At 37.2% G+C, this 20,095-nt stretch overlaps 2 protein-coding genes across 8 annotated transcripts in view; both read right to left on the reverse strand.

The window, feature by feature from the left end:
• Positions 1-1,204: 1,204 nt before the first annotated feature.
• On the reverse strand, positions 1,205-16,333 carry LOC139119034 (carboxypeptidase Q-like). The gene is made up of 13 exons (XM_070682644.1): positions 15,891-16,333; positions 14,180-14,245; positions 10,736-10,867; positions 8,774-8,941; positions 7,709-7,770; positions 7,061-7,225; positions 6,641-6,725; positions 6,239-6,342; positions 5,729-5,815; positions 4,827-4,943; positions 3,957-4,032; positions 3,246-3,425; positions 1,205-2,635 (listed from the first exon to the last, which is right to left on the reverse strand). Exons 1-13 carry the CDS (start codon positions 15,937-15,939, stop codon positions 2,529-2,531), a joined length of 1,398 nt encoding a protein of 465 aa, XP_070538745.1. The 5' UTR covers positions 15,940-16,333; the 3' UTR covers positions 1,205-2,528.
• Positions 16,334-18,109: 1,776 nt separating this feature from the next.
• LOC139119036 (aprataxin-like) overlaps positions 18,110-20,095 on the reverse strand; it is a 43,093-nt gene continuing 41,107 nt past the window's right edge. For all 7 annotated transcript variants that reach the window (XM_070682649.1, XM_070682650.1, XM_070682646.1 and 4 more), the window contains 2 exons: positions 19,867-19,951; positions 18,110-19,432 (listed from right to left, as the gene is read on the reverse strand). In XM_070682649.1, coding sequence (XP_070538750.1) covers positions 19,354-19,432; positions 19,867-19,951 — 164 coding nt within the window. In that variant the 3' untranslated portion in view covers positions 18,110-19,353. The remainder of the gene's footprint in view (positions 19,433-19,866; positions 19,952-20,095) is intronic.

The raw sequence follows: 20,095 nt of genomic DNA on the forward strand, positions 1-20,095 counted from the left end.
CGTGATTTTAATCCTTTAAAATTGTTCTCCTTTGAAAGTTGTGCTCAGCTATTTAGTCAATTAGCTCAGTGATAAAGCTGAAAGAAAACTATCCCTTGAGCATGGGATTTGGAATCAGATCCAGCTGTTGGAAATTCCTCATCTCACTATGGAACGCAATGCAATGTAATGTGCAAACTGTGATATATCAACACAATATACATGTACTTATGTTTGTTGCATTTTCTAATAGTTTTACTGTGTTTTATAAAACAGTTTCATGTGCCACTCCCAAAATCACTTTGAAATGCATGGTTTGTAAAAGGTCAGTACCTATAACTTTTGTAGATTTTTTCACAGTTTGTTTTCAATTTCAATACACCTGTTCAGGCTGAGTTTACAAGCTCAACAATGTTCATCTTAACATGTTTTTGCTATTGGAAGAGAAACTGTAGATGTCATCAAACACAAATTGAGGGAAGACCATTAAAAGTTTTTATATTACCATGCCCTGTCCATTGGGTTTTATTGGTCGAGCTGAACCACGTGACTGCCCACAAATACACAGTAATGGTTTGTTTTCATGCCCGTGAATATCGTAAACATAGTAACTTAACGGCTAAAACGAAAACTGTGATTTGTACAAAGATCATAACCAACCACAAAATAAAACGGCATTTGTGGGCCAAGTTTAAACACTTTTTTCAAACAAAATCTCCGGATTTGCAAAATTTTTGCAGCGTGCACACTAAATGACAGGTTCTGGGGCTCCATTGTCGTCAGCACGGGAAATTTTTGTAAATTTTTATGGTTTTTCGGTGTTCGTTGATAATATAATTGAAATAACTGACTCTGCCCGTGCCTGTTAATTTTTGGCTTTCCTCTCGCCCTTGCCCATAAATAAACGTTAATGGTCAACGCATCGTCCATTATTTCAATAGTAATTGGCCCTTAAATATAAATTTTGTCACAAAATTGATTGTCACATACACTCCTTACTTGCTTGCACATACGAATCACACAGCACCAACAGGGAACAATCTTAAAGTCAATAACTAGTCACTAGAAAAATGATGCAAATGCCCATACAACTGGAGTGTAGTAAGGTACTCCTTTGAACCCAGTCTGCTTGTTCCCTTTACAGTCTTTCAACTTTTGTAAGAATTTGCACGTGAACACACACACACTCACTCACTCTTTCAAGACTGGACACCGAAAATATGAATGTAGTCTCAAAAGCTGTTTTTTAATGATCATGAAAGCCATTGTCATGGCTTCATCATGTATTTCTTACAAAGCTTCAAGAACATTTCAGAAAATATATCTGCTATGATATTTGCCAATATGTTTGGCAAGGGAACTGTTCAAGTCGCACAGATTTTAGTTTTCCCCATTTTTCTCATACATATTTGAACACCTATATATAGTACATCTCTTGTGTGTACAAGTGTATAATACTATTTAAGTACTTAAAAACAAGTCTTTTACCTAGCATCTTTTTGTAGCTAGTTTAGCCAAGTGTTTAAAATTGCTCAAAGATGCTGCTGATTAAAACTTTTCCCCATATTCACTATTTTCAACATGTCTTTTTAGCTAAATTTAAAACCCGCTAATTGCAATGAAAACCCAAAATCGCCAAAAAAGAATGCAGCTGAGCCAACTCAAAGTGTTTTACAGTTGTTTGGAAACCATGCATGGGCAATATTTGTATCTTAACAAGTGCGCCCTCGACGGCAGAACCTTGTTCCTTGTTCCATAGACCCTCGAGAAAGTTTTTCTCGACGTTCTATGGTTCCAGCATGTCAAAGTTCCACATGTACACTTCACGCAGAATCACAACCTTTTTACAGCCAGACAGCCGTACTTGCCAAAGTGCAGAACTCCACATGCAGGTTCAGAGGTCAACAGTGGAGAGTGGCACCAAATCATTTCATGGTATTTATCATCAAATTCAATGACCATTCAATTGTTTGTATACATTACCTGAGAGAATAAGAATTTTGTAAATAGGTGGAAGTTTTTTCAGAGAACATTACTTGCTTATTTTTTGACATGAGAAAAACCATCATCGTAAGATTCGGTATTGGTATCTCATTAATATAAATAACTGTACATGCATAATATTTTCCTGCCAATAAAGTATAAACTGAAAGTCGTAGAGGGATAGTAACACCCATCTATACTTTAAAGTAAATTTGAGAAAAGGATGGTATATTTACTCCTGGTATGAATTTACAAAATGATTGAACTCTGGCATGCATTTAGATATTTTGCACATTTTGGCCAGCAAACGTATGTAAAAAGTGACTTTTATACATAAAAGTACTAATAAAAGTAAAAATATACACAGTTGACATATTGACAATAAAGACCAAAGTTAAAAAGACAAATGGTGTTCGTACCATTTCATGAATGAAACTTTGCAAAATCTAAAATTATTTCTTTGCCACATGAAAGAATATAATTAAGAAAAAAGAAACATTGCACAAGCAATCATAATAATCAGATTGTCCATTCAGCGAAGCATAATAAAGTAAAGTTTGGTGGCACTATCTTGGTAGCATATCTTCCATGTCGGCTAAGATGTATGACACCACTGCCCACGCTGCGGCACACAAGTTCATCTGGTGTGGATCTTGCACTGTCATCGTGTCTCCTGTTGACAAAAACGCAAGCATGTTATAGGTTGGGAAAACTTACACACGTTTACATTGAGTTTTGAAGCAAATCAGTTGATGTTTTAACAAGTACTTGGATGCACAACAATCTCCTTTGTGAAGTATCACCTACAGCATTCAATCAACCTTGACTCTCAATCAACCTTGACTTTCCAAAATAGGAAAGCTTATTTGACAGTTAACATGCATTGTTGCTGGACATGTCATTAATGCTGTTCAGTCTTTTTCCATGTGATACCCATGTGATACCTTACCCTTTTTAAGACAATATGGCATTACCAATATCAGTATGAAAAAAGTCAATTGCTTCCAGACAATGTGTGTAAATGTGTGTTTGAAAGACAGCAACAGACAGAGAAAGACAGAATTACAGAGAGTGAGAAATATCTTCTCTTTTCTATCTTCTCTCTCTCAATATACTGTTGCTAAGCAACATTCACAGCACCAGTAGTCTAACCATGATGACCCGAGAGTGAGAGAGTCACTCCAGTGTTTATTGGGTCTTTAACCAAAGACAAATATCCCATCAGAGGAAACACACAAGACAGAAAAGACTTTGGCAAATCTCAAAACTTGTCTCACACTCACCATCTGAATGATGATACCAGAAGTAAGTATCAATATCGTCGGCAAGGCTGCCTCCCGGCACACCAGCTCGAAGCCACAATTCAATGTCTGTGCCTTCAGCGCCCTTTGAGAGCTGCGTCGCATTGACTGGTGCCAGAAGTTGTACAATATGCTCCATTATGGCGTAGGCGGCATCAGACCCTGTTGGTAGGAATGTCAGTACATGTATGTCTGTTATATGATGAGAAATACCAGCTACACCATCATACCACATTTACTGTTTGCTAAAGTTAGAAGTCATTGGTATACTGGCTTTGTGGCCCCTACAGAATAAAACTGATATTGCCTTACCCTTTTCTCATTACTGTACACCAAGCACTTGTGAGTTTACCTGATTTCTCATCGATATATTCATGATGAACATGGGGATAGCTGTAGCAGTGCTGGGAATCACGATGGTGTTGGTATCATGGTCAATTTATACCAACAAAAAACATTACGATGCAAGCTGGATCATACAGAAGAGATGAATATTACCAATTACTGAAGTATCCAAACCTTAAGCACTTTTCAAAGCTCTGTACTTTACTAAAACTTCAATAGACTATGGAGTCACTGCGCTGCATGGTGCATGGTCTTTGAATTTTTAATTGGGAAGTAAACCAATGTTCAGATTTAGACTACTTTGCCATTATCATGCTCAGAATACAAAGCTATGGAGGATTCCTTTACCTGTAAATTGGATGCCCAGTGGAGTGAATGTTCCCGCATCAGACTCCATGACAATGTTGAAGTTACTCATGTTGCCCTGTAAATGAAAAGAGTGCAAAAAACGTTGGTATAAACCGTCAATATATCAGTGTTGCTGCTGCGTATATGCAGTGAGGAAAGAGTACACTTACCCATTCAGATGCTGGAATGAAGTGCATGTGTTCGCATCAAAACCTGGTGAACCTTCTCATCTCACTTTGAATAATTTTTCTTTGTAAATTTTGTTGTTTTTACAGGTCTGCCAGACTACAAGAATGACAATGAGACTAACCTTGGGGACAGATATTCAGACTCTCACAGATTTACGATACTTTTTCTGATCCATAGGGGCTCATTGTGATGCTCTTGGAGTAAATATAATTTGCATCATCACAAAAATCGGAAAAGTATTTTTTCCCGTAGAGTTAACACAGTGATGGTGGCCATTTTGAATTTCAATTGCTGGTATTTGTTTCAACCAAAATTTGCACGGTGACCCCCCTTGTTTTTATGTGTGACTATGAAAGAGAAGGGTTGAAACTTTGCTTGAGAAAAATTTCAGCACCGAAGTTTAAGTCTTCCACTTTGGAGGTCTACCGTAAGCACATTTTTCTATTTCACATATGCTTTTCCTATCCATGGATTTTCTCATTTATGAATTCCATCCTTGTATTTCTACACAAAGAAAAATACAATCCCCCTTTGATGAAGGAGACACCATCCTAAATATCACCATCACAATAAATTCTACCAAAATTTTCATCACCATCTTCAGAGATTATAGATTCGAATGATACTATATGTAAGCTACAATATGAGCTTCTGGTGTATTTCCCTTTAATTGCTACTTACTTTGTGAGCATTGAAGTAAGCTTGTCCACCCAGACCACCTTCCTCTTCACCAGTCCATAATACCAATCGTAATGTTCTCTTTGGTCTGAGGCCTAGTTGCTTGACCAGAGACAGTGCCTGCAATCCAAATCTAGTCAATTATGCAAAGAACTCATGAAATACTAAATACCATTACGCTACATCACCATTGTTAGAAATGTAATTTATATTGCTGCAAATGCTTATCCTTCTTTCAACAGATTGATAATTTTCCTGAAAGCGAAACACATTTCTTCACAAAAGGCACTGTAGGGTTTTTTTCAATTGATGATGACTTGACAAAGTTTTCTTCAATCACTCAACAGTAGTGAATATCTGTGTACTATACATGTAGTTAAAGCCAGGTACAGTGGTCATGCAAGGGACCAAAAGAAAGTGAGCACTATGTGGAGGTTGACTTTCTATAGAGGGTGGGTGTGGCATTACTTTGGTGTAGGTGGTGAATTTAGGAACAGACACAGATAACAGTAATAATAAAAGTCAACATCATGAATCGCTTGAAGATCGTGATACATGAGTTTAATTTCTGAAATAGTTGTGATGCACATATAAACTCCGTGAAAGTAGACTCATTTCATACTTTGAGTCTAATAATTTTTTGACAGAGGTCATTCTGAGTCAGATATGCTGACCATGTAATATACAGGCTATGCACCAGATTGGAGCAATTACATGTGGCCACTGAGCACATACGAGAGGTGGCTGTTCTGTAGAGGACCTTGAACATGCAACATGATACAGGACTGCCACAAAGTGACCGCTGAAAATTCAAGGAGGTGACCACTCTGTAAGAGTGACCACGATGACAGGTGTGACAGTGTCAATAAATAACGACACAAAAGTGAAGTTGGCACATCTTTTACCTCCCATGATATGAAGGCACCGCCGCCATCATCCATTGCACCTTGTCCAACATCCCAGCTGTCCAGATGGCCACTGACAAGAACAACCTGAAGAAAACCATGGATAAACATCTCACTGCAACAATGAATAGTTTTGACAACCATCTGAATTTTAGATGTGGGAAAATAATGAGATGAATCACAAATTTTACAGTTTATTGAATTTTAAAATGCAAGGCCATGACAAAAAAGATTTTGTTTCCATATCATCAGGGTACACACTATCTACTGAGAAAGTAAAAGTGATGTTTCTGGAAGTGGTCCAAGATGTGACAAATCGATTACAATCTACACTATTGTAGGTATTATCTTTCAGTTATGGTTGTTGAAAACTCTCTGAGGAAATAACTATAATTGAGAGTTGGCCTTGGCCTTGATGTTGATCGCACATTATCTGAACTATACTCTAAGCACCTGTACCTGTGGGTATGTGATGTAATGTGATAGCACTTCTAGATCTCTATACAATACCTGTTCTGGGTGTTTGCTGCCAATGATTTCTGCAACTGTGTTTCGTGACTGCACTGGAGGTAGTGTTTTGGCTTCCATCTTGATGTTGACGACAATCTTTGTACCTACCATAGAATACAAGGGAACAGACATTATATAAAAAAAAACATTTTCTAGGGAATAAAAATTTCAAAATAATTTTCTGACAGCAGGGAATAGACTAAAAAGAATGTAAGAAATGACTTACTGTTATATGATATTAAAGTACTACTACAAAATAAACTTTGTATTTGAAAGCCGCATTTTCTACGAAAGCTTCACATTACTCACTGATTACTGGCTCTCAATATATTTTCTAATATTTCTATCTGTTTCTGCCTGTCTGTCTGTCTGTCTGTCTGTCTGTCTGTCTGTCTGTCTCACCTCTTGCTGCCATCCTTGCCATCATTTGTGCATCTTCAATTGTGATGCAAGCAGTGGGCACTTTCTTCACCTTTGGATCATAATCCTACAAGGAAAAATGCAAGGATACCTGAGTTGCTGTAAAATTAAAGGTTAATCAAAATAATTTTTGTGCAAATAACATTATGCCAAAGTTGTTCTGTCAGAAACTCAAGACAGAAACCAAGGTGTTGTTGTCATTACAATATTGCGGAAAAATATGGAGATGAGACAAAAAGTTCGTAAAGTTATTTTAAAACCAGCATATGCTTGGCAGGCTAATTTGAGGCAAATCAATATTCATAAAATGTTTGGGTAGAGGAGAGAGGCAACAGGAGATGGTAAAAGAGTGGAAGAGAGATTATAGAGAAGGACAAATCTACTGTCCTATATGTCATATACCTGCCATCCTGTGTGAGGACTGTGTATGGAAAATGGTCCGACGGATCTTATAAGTGAAGCAACTCCTCCAACCATGGCAGTTTCTTTGGCACCAAAGTCTCTGTATGCCACTGAAACACCATAGCCTTCGTAGTCTTCATAGAAGACGACAATTTTACCTTTCGCCTGATGGATATTCAATGGAGTTAGTAGATATTTATCATGTAGGCCTAATTATTCATTTCCACTGGGTTGTAAGAATTTAGATGATGCCAATATAACACTCAATATGATTGATTTTCAATGTACGACAAAGGTCAAACAGAATTTAAGATACAGCAGTGTTATAAAGCTTAACTGTTTGATCTGTTTTGCATTGTATTTGCCAACTCTTGTATTAATATGATTTGATGTACCACACTATGTGTTATTCATATGAATCAGACTAACACAGTATCATTGGCAGAGTCTAAAAATTCAAATTCAAGCAATTCACCTATAAATACCCACAACTTGGATTAGGCTCTGAGTTGTTGATATTGTGTGAAGATAGTTCAATGTTCAAAAACTTGGGAGGAAAAATAAGTAAACAGATACAGGTGTACCTAAGTATCAAATTTATGCCTGCATTTGGTTCATGATAAAATCCCAATGATAAAACCAACTTGCCTCTTTTGATCTGTTGTGAAGCTCATCGAAAGAATGGACAACAAGGACTTCTGCAGTGATCCCTAAAAAAAGTGACCAGCAATGATTTGTGTTATTTGATTGGACAACTGTCAGTCAAATGGCTTTCATTTCCTAAATATATAAACACAAAGAATGACACAAAGAATGATTCCAACTCCATTTCTAAATTAACAAGTATGAACAAAACCCAATCAAACTGATAACTGTGAACTTCAAAGTCAAGTCCAATAATTCACAATGCTAAATTTTGGAGGTCAATGTGATACAAATAAAGAGGAAGTGTAGATACTAGGGTATGGACGGTGCGTGACAGAACATAAGCGTGTTACACTGATAGATGTTGACATGACACATTGCATTTGTATGACGGAAAGAGGAAGTCACTAGACACCTGATATCAATACAGGAACTTGATAAAGGATGTCTGATCTGTGCACAGAAGGTATTTCCATTCATTAGATCTACTTCTAAAACACATTCATATTATACCAATTTCTGCTCTATAGTTTCTATGCTTTAATCTGTGACCATAGGGAATTCAGTCTCCGATGATGATGATCAGATGGTGACGATGATGATGATTAAACATTAAAAATGAAGGAAAATAAAAATATAATCGGACTCAGTAAAGTTGTTGTTGTTGTTATTGTTGTTGTTGATAGTATTTGTAGAAAAGAACAAAGTATGGGTTGCAAATTCAATACAGCCAAACTATACACATGCACTGCAAAATTCAATACAGCCTTTATAGTATACTATACACACACTTTTTTGCCGCCTTTGTAAAATATAACACAGACAATTTTTTTCAGTTCCAGATTTGTTTTCAGGCTTTTGGTAAATTTTAAGAAAAAAATGTTGCCAATGAAAAGTTATGTCCCTTCGGTCCAAAATTATCAAAACATTTTCATAAAATTTCATAAAAATTGGTAAAATGTTTCACTAAAATTTGGGAGGGAAAAAGTACAGCACTCAATGGGTTAAGGCCTAATATCACAATAGGTGGGTTGGATGGGAGACTCAGACTCAGTCTTGCAACTTTACCTTCTGGTGGGGTAGCTATACTACCACCAAGTCCCAGCATGGCAATGTTGTACCTCCGAGGCGCTAGCATGGTCGCTGATTCGTTTCCCCTGACCCAGTGTGTCACATTCGCCGGTTCACTGTGAACGTTGTCCAAGCCATCATCGGACAGCTCTTTCAGCATGTAGTCTGAAAAATGGGAAATTTGAGATTGAATTTACAAGAATTCCATTCTTGGGCATGGACAATGCCAACACTGGTTTTAAAGTCAATAAAGTTGCCTATGTTTTGATCTTATTCTGTACTATTGCGGTACATACCACAGACAGGGCTTACGGACTCAAATTCTATTGATGACATCATGATCAGGCCTTTGAACGCACCATCATGATGGTTTTTTCCAATTTTTATGACCAAACATTCATCAATTGACTTTCAACCATTCTTGTGATGTATACTTTATTGAATTTATTCAATACGAGTCATGGAGTCAACACTGGTGGATGCATGGTGTTACTTTGGTCATATACCACCAATGTGTACTTTATGCGTAATTAGACAGGTTTGGCTACACATTTTAAATGAACCTGAACGCATAGAATCCATGTTGGTGTTGGCGTACACTTTCACGTCACCTGTTCGTGTGGCTCGGGCATGAAATGATTTGGCTCCTCAGCTTGGGTCCCTGTAGTCTATTTCCACATCACAGGGATAGCTCAATGGTTATCTGGTATGCCGCAAATCGACGAAGAAATTTCACATAAAAAATAACGAAAATACATGAATATATCTCTGAGGATGTCACTATCATATATCCAACTAACAACATGCATGATTGTAACACACCTCATCCGCAGTCTGTATTCTAATTCGCCAGTTGATAGTCACATGGGATGCATTCTTTTTGTGCTGATCCACGTAAATGACGTCATCAGGCATCACTTGTTGGAACTGTTGCCTGCCAGGCATCAGTTCCGAAAAATGATGCCCGCTGACGTCAAAAACGACATTGACGCGTGCGCGGACCGGAATGTAAACAAAGATGTCGTCTGCGGCCGATCGAAACGATAGTCGAGAATTTTTTTGGTTTATCCTACTTTCTGAAGAAGAATTGAATGCTTTGGTTTCCAACAAGGACTCGAAACGGACGAAAACTATAATCAAAGGTGCATTGAACGTTTTGCAGAAGTATTGCGATCCTGTTAGGAAAAACGTTTTCTTACTGAACCACTCCAACATATTACATCATAGGCCTACATGAGACAAGTTTTGTGTATAGTACGTTCTTATGCATGGCTACGGATGAGATGTGTTACAAAACACAAATTGACTGGCCATGAGGGCAACAGCATACGTCTTTAACCCCTCGGGCCTGTGAGTCACCCCCAAAAACAGACTGTTTCCCTCGGCCTACGGCCTCGGGAAACAGTCTGTTTTTGGGGGTGACTCACAGTCCCTCAGGGTACAGATGTATGCTGTTGCCCTCATGGCCAGTCAATATGTGTATAATGATTCACAGTTATATACCGATACCATGTTTTGATACCTAAAGATGAGAACAAATTTACATGTTCACAAAAACAGCTGTCTCCACGTAAATATGCGACACCGGCTCCGGTTCCGTTGAGAATGTACGCACAAGTCAATGACATCATTGCAGGAATTTGTGACTTTACGCATTCACGTTCGCGTAAAACGTGTAGCCAAACCTGTCTGATGTCCCCTAAAAATCTGGGACATTTGTGCAGATTAGAGCAGGCTGTGGTTTTGCCATCGCAAGTCTGCGTGAACACCATGGCCAGGTGCAATGAGTTTAACATGAATAGAGTCAGTGGAGAGCCAATGACATCCAGAATGACAAAGACACTGTCACCTGAATGAGTGAATCATTCTTCTGCTAGTCAATAGGGAGCACAGAATACTGCAAGGATTTGCTCATCTCAGGCCCCCCCTGTGATTTATCAAAATTTGCAACCAACCTACCGACAGCTCTTTCAAAGTTCTGAGATCCTGCAATCCTGTTTCCAATCGTGTCTGTGAATTTGGCGAGTCTGTTGTATGATTGGTTTTGTGCAGCGCCATACACTGCCAGATTAATGATCTCATTGGCAACACCTGTTTATTAAAAAAATGTCAAATCCTTTGAAGTATAATGATAATTGTGCTTATTCAAACAAGGACAACTGTCATGCAAGAGATTGTCAGTGTAAGGCAAAATGTAAAACGCACATGGAAAATTATCAATGATATTTTAAATAAGAATTGCCGAAATGGAATGACACCGCAGAAACTTAGAGTTGGTACCAATCCTGATAACTATGTCCGACACCATAAATCACGACATTCTACTATGTAAGTTAAATCATTACGGTATTCGTGGGCCCGCATATAGGTGGTTTAAGCCCGCATATAGCTGGTTTAAGTCTTATTTGGAAAACCGTCGACAATTTGTTGACATAAACAGCTGTTCGTCAGATATACAGAGAATCACCTATGGAGTGCTGCAGGGATCAATACTTGGTCCTCTGCTATTTCTTATTTACATTAATGATATTCAAAACTCAACTGATACTTTTAAATTCAGGCTTTATGCTGACGATACAAACCTGTTTAGGTCAACGAGAACCAACAATGTCGATCTTAGCAGTTTGAACACAGACTTGGACAAGGTGTCAGGATGGTGTAAAGCAAACAAGCTTACAATCAACACTGAAAAAACTAACTATGTGATCTTTAAAACACCGCAAAAGCAAATCTCTCTGAATGGGAATCTGTCTATTGATGGTTTTCCCTTAGAGAATGTGTCTTCTGTGTTGTATCTTGGGGTTACAATAGACGAATCTTTATCTCGGAAATCTCCAATAAAAATGTAGTCAATAAGATTACCGGTAGCCCAAAAGTAGGTATTTTATCTTATCTGCGTCACTTTCTACCCAAATCAACCATTCTGATGTTGTATAATTCCCTAATTCTACCGCATATAAATAATTGCATTGAAATATGGGGCAATACACATATAACCTACATCAACCAAATTTTCAAACTTCAAAAGAAACTTGTTCGTTTGATTTCTTTCTCTGACCCTCGCTCACATTCTGCACCATTATTTAAACAGCTAGGTATTCTTGATATTCGTAAACTTTGTAAATATCACACATGTACCTTTATATTCGATTTGAGAAATAACCACTGGGACTACGCTCACACAATATATCATTATGCGTCCTTTGTGTCACATTCCTACCCTAATAGATCGGTTTTACGTTATGATTTTTTATTTCCGAAAGTTAATTTAAGTAGTACTCAAAATAATTTTTTCTGTGCATGAGTAAAACATTGGAATGACATTCCTACTTCAATTAAATCGATTAAATCAAGAATGAGGTTCAAGAAGGCTTTGAAAAACTATATCATGAATGAAAAATGAATGTTTTATTTACCCACATTTTAGATTGGTTTTTTTGTATGAGACTTTAATGCACTTTTTTTAACTGTGAATATTTATATTTCTTTTTTGTAAATGTCTGTTTGTATTTAATTTCTTACTATTGACAAGGGCTCTCAATCCTCATTTTCAGCTTGACATTGGGGCTAGGGACTAGATTAGTTCTGTTAGAAATACCTCCCTCGTCCCCACCATTTTTTTCTCGATTTATATTTTTCTATGCTCTGTTTTTATGTGTATTTATTTACTTACTTACTTTTAATACTTATTGTCATGTGTATAAAATGGTGAAATTTAGAAATAAATAAATAAGTGTCTTACTGTAATAGAATAAAATTTTGTGAAGAGGAGTATTAACTCTTTCACCCCATTTCCCTTTCTAGAGGTCCAACCATCCCATAGAAAACAATGGGACTGGTTCAAACCATGGTGATGAAAGGGTCTAGTAGCTGTTTTAGAACCGAGAAAATATGGCATTTTCATTTGTTCCATTCAAATCATTGATAGAAGGGAAAAATATATGTGAGGTTTGAATTTTCAGTTTCATTTCCAAAGAAAACGATAATGAAAGTTGAGCAACATTGAACATCCATTATTATACACCTGCTTTTGTAACCTATGGCGTTTCATTGTATACAGCTGTAAGTTTGAGTGTCAGTGGATAAAAAAGTCAAATAACAGTGGTGCACAGTCCGATAACTTAAAAATATGTTGCTATTGGATTTTTGACCACACCACTTTTATATAAATACTGTGAGAATGTATCTCACAGGATTTAACTCAACAATACATGTATGTGAAAACCAGTAAATATTACTGAAATAGTTCATTGAACTATACCACTTCTTGACTGCGCAATTTGAATTTTCACTGTGTGCACGGCTACTCCACTGGACACATGCCAAGTCGGCAAAAGATCACGCAACTTAATGTAGATACTGGGTATTCTGAAAACACTGAATTTTTACTTAATATAAATTTTGACTTTTAAAGTTGTTTGATGATAAGGTTATCCAAGAAAACATCAGTATTTAAGTCTGAGTATATCTGAGCTTTGCCTTTGTCCTCAGCGCTGTATATCTCAGACAATGCCCCACTATACAATGTATTTGGACTTAAAAACTATCTACTGTTGATTGACCAATCAGAGTGCTCAATTCAGGGTGTTTTATTTACTTGCAAAGCCTTGGTCACCAAATTCCAGAAACGAATGACAGCCTCGTTGTAAAGTACTGTCCAATCAGAAGTGAACATGTCATATTCTGTAGACATCTGGTACGTTTTTTCCCTAATATTCAAATTTGGTAACAAGGCGGAAACTGCTGCAACACAAAATCTGCAGTGGTACAAACATAAACTAATGTGCCTTAGGGCATTTATAGGATGTTCCATTACATTGGAAGGCTATTTCACAAATAAAAGTTTTAATTCATATCCTAAACATGTTACATTGACAAAGGGGATGCGGTTGACGTAAACACATTGAAAACGAAAATATATCAGTTAGGGGCAATAGTTTTTAAGTTGGATAAAACCCTCGTACTCGGGCTCTTCTTGTATATAAAGTCCAACCCTACGATAAAATGTCTCGGCCTGCGGCCTCGATATTTTATCGTTGGTCGGACTTTATATACCAGAAGAGCCCTTGTACTCGGGCTTTATCCTATACATAAATCCCAGTATTTTATGTATAATGTACCCTTATGTTGTGACATTGAAAAAAAGGCAATTGAAAAGTTAAATAGAAAACCTAACCAATTTCTTGATCCAATACATGTTGATGCGCAATTCTCGCATTTTGTCAGTCACAGTACAGGTAACCTTACCAATTCAAAAGACAATTGTCTTCTACAGGAAACCTTTAATTCAAATTACACAATAATTGCGCACAAACTGGTTCTTGTTGGTGCATAAACTACATCTCTTTTCTGTCATTCAACTGCATGTTCAAAATATGAAGTTTATATGATAAAGCGACTCACCTTTGTAACTTGAGATTTCATCAACAACTTTCGGTGAAACTTTGTTTGGAAAAGAAAGACTGTAGACTGAATAAGAAACACGAATGTTTAAAGAGACAGCCATTTCGACTCTTTAAACTTTTCCAAATTGTGGTGGTATGCTGCTTGTGTTAATTTACTCATTTCAAAGTTTTTTGGAGTACATGAAGTTTTTGAAAATTTGATTTTTCTCCATAAAGTAAACATAAGGGGATAGCGACCTATTCAGATTTAAGATATCAGTAAATTTTATGTAATTTGTTTCTAGAGTACCGATATTCACTTGTTGATTTGACTCCTGATTTCTGTTCTAGATTTTGAAAGGGAACGGTTTCCTTTTGAAAAAGTTTCTGAAAAGTTTAAATCTTTCAGTTTCAAGCTGCATACCACCATAAATGCAATTTACTAAAAGTTGCATTTTTGTGTTCTTTATTCAATGTAATGGTTTAAAATGAAAAAAAAAACCATGAATTTTTTGTATAGTTTTGAATAGAAGTGGTTTCATATCTTTATAATTGATATTTGTGTGACACTGTGCGTATGTATCAGAAAAATAACCATGATGTCATTTTCTTTTCATGACATAACAAAGATTATTGGTAAACAAGCGGTACCAGGCTGCACAATACATAACTTGACGCATTAGCTCTTTCATTTTCGTTTCTTTCAGATAACAGATAACCTTATAGACTTCAGTGCATTCTTTTGTCTCCAATGGTGATGCTGTCATGTTTTGAAAAATCTTTTGCATTTTAATGGACAAGGAATGACCTATCTGCCCTCATTGAGCAATTATACATCCTAGCGACATGCCTAAATAAAAAAAAACACACTGGTAAACTTAAGGTAGTATGCACCTTGAAAGTGAAAGACTTCAAACTTTTGCTGAAACTTTCCTCCATGAATATTTCAACCATTCTCTTTCAAAATCAAGAATAAGAATTACGGGTCACCGTGTAAATTTTGGTACTAGAGAAACAAATTACCCAAGATATACCAAGATTTGAAATTCAAAATGGCCACATCCCTGTGTCAATTCTATTGTGAAAAATAACATTTTGATAATCAAAAAACTGAGATGATGAAAGGTTTTTTACATCAAGAGCTTTAAAATGAGCCCCACAAGTGGTGGATCAAAAAAAGAATTGTAAAAATTTGAGAGTCGGAATATCTGTCTCCGAGACGCATTCTACCTTAACATACATGTAGCATGCACCTTGGACGGTTTATTTTTTCAGCAAATTCGTTTTTTTACAAGATTTTTCTGAACTCCTGCATGTGTGTATTCAGTACTATTTTGAAGTGCATGGAGAAATTCTGAAGCAGGGAACTTGAATTCGATGGAAAATTGCAATGGATATTTGGATAGAGTACTTTAGGTGTAACTTGCCAAAAATGGCCATGGCCTAAGTTGAAAAGGCCGCGGCAAAATAAAGTGTGTTCCCATGGTAACTGGCATCTGCCTGAGACTTGTGGATCCCGCCAAAAATGTCGTTCACCCATCCCATCCCCAAAGGCCTAACAACCCCCTGATGGCTCAAAACTTATGTGTACAATCACTGAATCAAGCTCTATTCTAGCTCTGCGTGGCAAGGGATATGTTACCGGCTGTGGTGGGAAGCACTATGGCCGGTAACACACAGGCCTGCACGCAGAGCTAATTACATTCTCGCCGTCAACAAACAACGCTTACCTGGCGATGCAACAGCCGGGACCAACAGTAAGAAGACACAGTAATGCATAGCGTTACTTTACGTGTAGTTTCACAATTTGGAAAACGAGTAGAAGAAGACTTGATATGGAGTTGACCCTGAGCAATTTTGGTACGGAAGGTTGCAACAACTTTGTCTACTAGTACTACGTACGTCTTCTCTGCTGACTACATCACACAAACTGCCCGCTCGAAATTAAATGAGTCGAATGACTCGAAATGTGCATCTGCAGTCACGTCCAGGCTACTTTTGTGTTCGCTGTCTGCTCTCGACCTCCTATAAACACGCCCACTTCTGGATAGTGTAAGGTTGGATACAAAAAGCCAACAACCTTTTTATTTCGGTCACGGCACGGCAGAGCTACTGACACAACAGTGCAGTGCAGGGTTCCGCTACTTTCGCCGGAGTGTGGAGCGTGTCACGTGTGCGCTGTCAGCTGATCAGTAACCGGTTGACCGTAAGCTGACGGGTCATCTGAGGTCACGGCATGCACATTACATCGCGCGCGATTGAGTTCGAGATTAGCGAAATATACTTTAATCCGCCTAAGGGCTCATGTCAAGCACTCGAAAATAATTTTAAAACGAATTAAACTTTAATTAATAAATCATTTATCAGTTTAACTGTAAACTCTCAGATTATACATAAATCAGTATAATGTGTCTAAAATTTAATTACAAATGATCGTTGCACCATAGACCCTCGAGAAAAACGTTTTTCTCGAGGGTCTATGGTTGCACTTAAGCTTACTGCTTTTAAAAATAAGCCTATCACAACAGAACTTTTTTTGAGCATTCAAACTCTCTATGCTATCTGTTCAGTACTGAGATATTACAGAGTACCTATACCCCAATACAATCCACTTACCTCCCAATTGAATGCCATGCAACAACCTAAAAGTCTTTTTTTGAACTATATACACTTGCAGACATGTAGCTTTAGCTATTAGACACTTGTTTATAGTATAGTTACAAATAGTTTTTTTTTCATTTCCTGCACTAACTGTCTTCTACCATGGACCTTAGTTTTCTCCAGGGTCTATTAATTCTTCTACTTACAAGGCAGTGGAGGAACTGTCAGCATAATGTTTGATGACTATCAAGTCGATAAGCGTATTTATTGTAAATACAAATATATTATGTTTGTGCAGTTATCATTTGCTGGAAATTTGTAACTGTCTTCAACTCACACTTCTCCATTTAGAAAACATAGCGTTAATGACACTTGGCTCACATTTGGTTCTATGTGGCAGGCTAGAGTGAGTATACTTAACTAAGTTTACCCCTGGGAACATGCATACCAAGTTTCAAAGCAATTGGACGAGCGATTTCAGAGAAAATGATTTTTTTGACCAAAAATGGGAAAAATTGCCCCAAAATACAAATATGAAAATTTCACTACAATTTGAAGAGACTGAACTAAGGTTGCCTCTAGGTACATGCATACCAAGTTTCAAAGCAATCAGAATAGTTAATTCAGAGAAAATGATTTACGAGAAAAATTGCCCCAAAATACAAATATGAAAATTTCACCACAATTTGAACAAATCTGGCAGAAGACAACCCTAGGATTACAAGTATCAAGTTTCAAGCAATCCAACGTGAACTGGAGAGAATGAATTTTTTACCAAAAAATGGGAAAAATTGCCCCATAGAATATAAATATGAAAATTTCACCACAATTTGAATAAATCAGACAGAGGCCAACCCTAAGATCATGCATACCAAGTTTCAAGCAATGAGAGAGAAGATTTTCTGACCAAAAATAGGACAAATTACCCCAAAAATACAACTATCAAAATTTCAACCAAATTTGAATAAATCCATTTAAAGTCACCATAAAGACGCTGCATACCAAGTTTCAACCAAATCTAGCGAGTGGTTACAGAGTTATGGCAATTTGCAGGATTTTGCTCTACTTTTTTTGCTTTATTTGAATAATTTTGACACTGACATGTTCATTTGTACAGATTCACATCTCCACCTCTGGGTGCACCTGTACACAAAATACTAAGTAGGTACTATGGTTTTGGATGATGCGGACAGACATACATCTGCACATACTAACAAACATACATATATACATACTGGTACATACCATTACATACATACAGATACAGACAAAGCTGACCTACCATATAAGCGCTCTTTGGTATATATACATATACCAAATGTACGCTAAAAACGCAATAATATGAAGATTTAAAAAAATACACATTGAAATTTATTGAAAAATGACAAAACTGAAATTAACAGTACTTAATATTCATAATTTATGAATTAACGTTTCATGATGAAATTTTTTTCAAAATCAATGGTCTGTGTATGTATAAATGCGCAAATCACATCACAAAAATGCAGACAGTCTATGGTTCAAATATCTTATTAGCAGGAGATATTCAGTTTCACAACTGTTCACTGCATGTGCTTTGTGCTCTTTGTCGGAAGCTCTGCAGTGGTACAGGAAAAGCCAGGCAGTGCCTGTTCATTTACACTATTCTAAACAATAATTCCGCAAGCTTGACTAAGTTGAAAGTAAAAATAAAGAGACTTGCAGCGCAAGTGATTTGTATTTACCCTGCACTTCAGAAGCTGTTACAAACTTCAAAGATAATTCTGCAGTCAGCAAGAAATGTAAGACGCCTTCACATAAACATCTGATGGCATTTCTAACCCATTCTCTCCATCTCTGCCTACAAGAGTCTAACTTTGCTGTTCTGTGTGGGCTTTTACCATAATTTGGTTGCAAAGAGTTGTTTTACAAACCATCACATTTTTATCTGTGAAGACACCCCTTTGTAATATGTACACTCTATGTAATTTGAGAGAAAACGACATATAAAATTATTTGTGAATTTCTCAATGTCCTTTACAGCTAAAAATGAGTTGAAGTTCTACCCTGTGTGGTCACATCCCCATAGGATTCCATGGTATGTTGTTGATGGCGTAGCAGTACTGATAGTCATCATTTTACGGAAACTGACCTGAAATTATTTTCAAGCTGACAACTTTGGGATCTAATTATGATTTAATCACACAATTTTTCATGAAAGATACAGGGAATCCTATATTTAAAAAATTACTCAAAAAAATAATAGAATGCAGAACAGTGACGTAAACATATTCATGCACCATTCAATGAAGAAAATTGTTGTAATTTTTCAACAGATTTCTGTCTATCATGATAATAAAGCATAAGATTGTCATTTACAAATCAAAACAAAAATTTGGTATGAAAATTGTGTGGGAAGGCATGTCAGAAAAAAAATTATAGCCTAACCAAGGGCTGTAAGTATGCTTGTGGCAAGAGACCTCTAGATGTCAGGCAAATGGGCATCTGCTAGCTCTCAAGTACATAGCCCCTTGTTGGGGCCATAATATATTCCGTAAAACCGTCAATGATGACCATAGTACTATGTCTCGAACAGTCTTCCATGGTTCGGTTTTATTTGGATTTGATGTGTTGTAGAATGTGTTGCTTCAATTTTGGCATATTTGTCTGTGCTTGTCTGCAGACGTGACATCTGATGAGAAAAAGAAAATGAAATTAAGTACACATAAATGGTGATTCTGACGGTCGGCATGCAAATTTTGGTACCATGGAAATAAATTGCATGTAACCAATATGTACATGTACAGGTATTTAAAAATTCACAATAAGCCCCCCCCCCCCCCCACCCCCCCCCCCCCCCCCCCCCCCCCCCCCCCCCCCCCCCCCCCCCCCCCCCCCCCCCCCCCCCCCCCCCCCCCCCACCATCCCTGTGTTATCTCTATGGGGAAAATAAAATTCTCAATTTTCACAACAAAACTAAGCCGATAAAAACTTTATTTACTCCATATGCTTCAAGATGAGCCCTGACTATTGGTAGGCCAAAATGATATTTAAAAGTTTGTGAGTCCAAATATCTGTCCCCAAGGCACATTCAACCGGTACCTTAGTAGATTATTTTTCATTTACCTGAGTGGAGTTTTCAAGAGTTCAGCATGTCTGCCAGCAGCTGGTGGATTAACCCTTCCTGTTGTCTCAAGTTGTTCAATGATATCTATGAAAGAAAACAAAAGAAACCTGTTTTACAGAAGGCCACACAAACAGACTCAAAACATGGAGTCATGACACCACTGGGTGGCGCCCCAATGCAAAGATGGCAACTTTATTGTCATCAATCTTTAGATTATGCTGGTGGCGT

The sequence above is a fragment of the Ptychodera flava genome, chromosome 19, assembly GCF_041260155.1.
Source record: "Ptychodera flava strain L36383 chromosome 19, AS_Pfla_20210202, whole genome shotgun sequence".
NCBI classification, from domain to species: domain Eukaryota; kingdom Metazoa; phylum Hemichordata; class Enteropneusta; family Ptychoderidae; genus Ptychodera; species Ptychodera flava.

What these genes read in the sequence shown, in the direction of transcription:
- LOC139119034 (XM_070682644.1), bottom strand. Translation starts at nt 15,939, where the DNA reads ATGCATTACTGTGTCTTCTTACTGTTGGTCCCGGCTGTTGCATCGCCA. An exon ending in CCCGGCTGTTGCATCGCCAG is followed by an intron (nt 14,246 to 15,890) that starts GTAAGCGTTGTT and finishes TTTCTTATTCAG; the next exon opens with TCTACAGTCTTTCTTTTCCA. An exon ending in ACTGGGCATCCAATTTACAG is followed by an intron (nt 3,426 to 3,956) that starts GTAAAGGAATCC and finishes TCCTACCAACAG; the next exon opens with GGTCTGATGCCGCCTACGCC.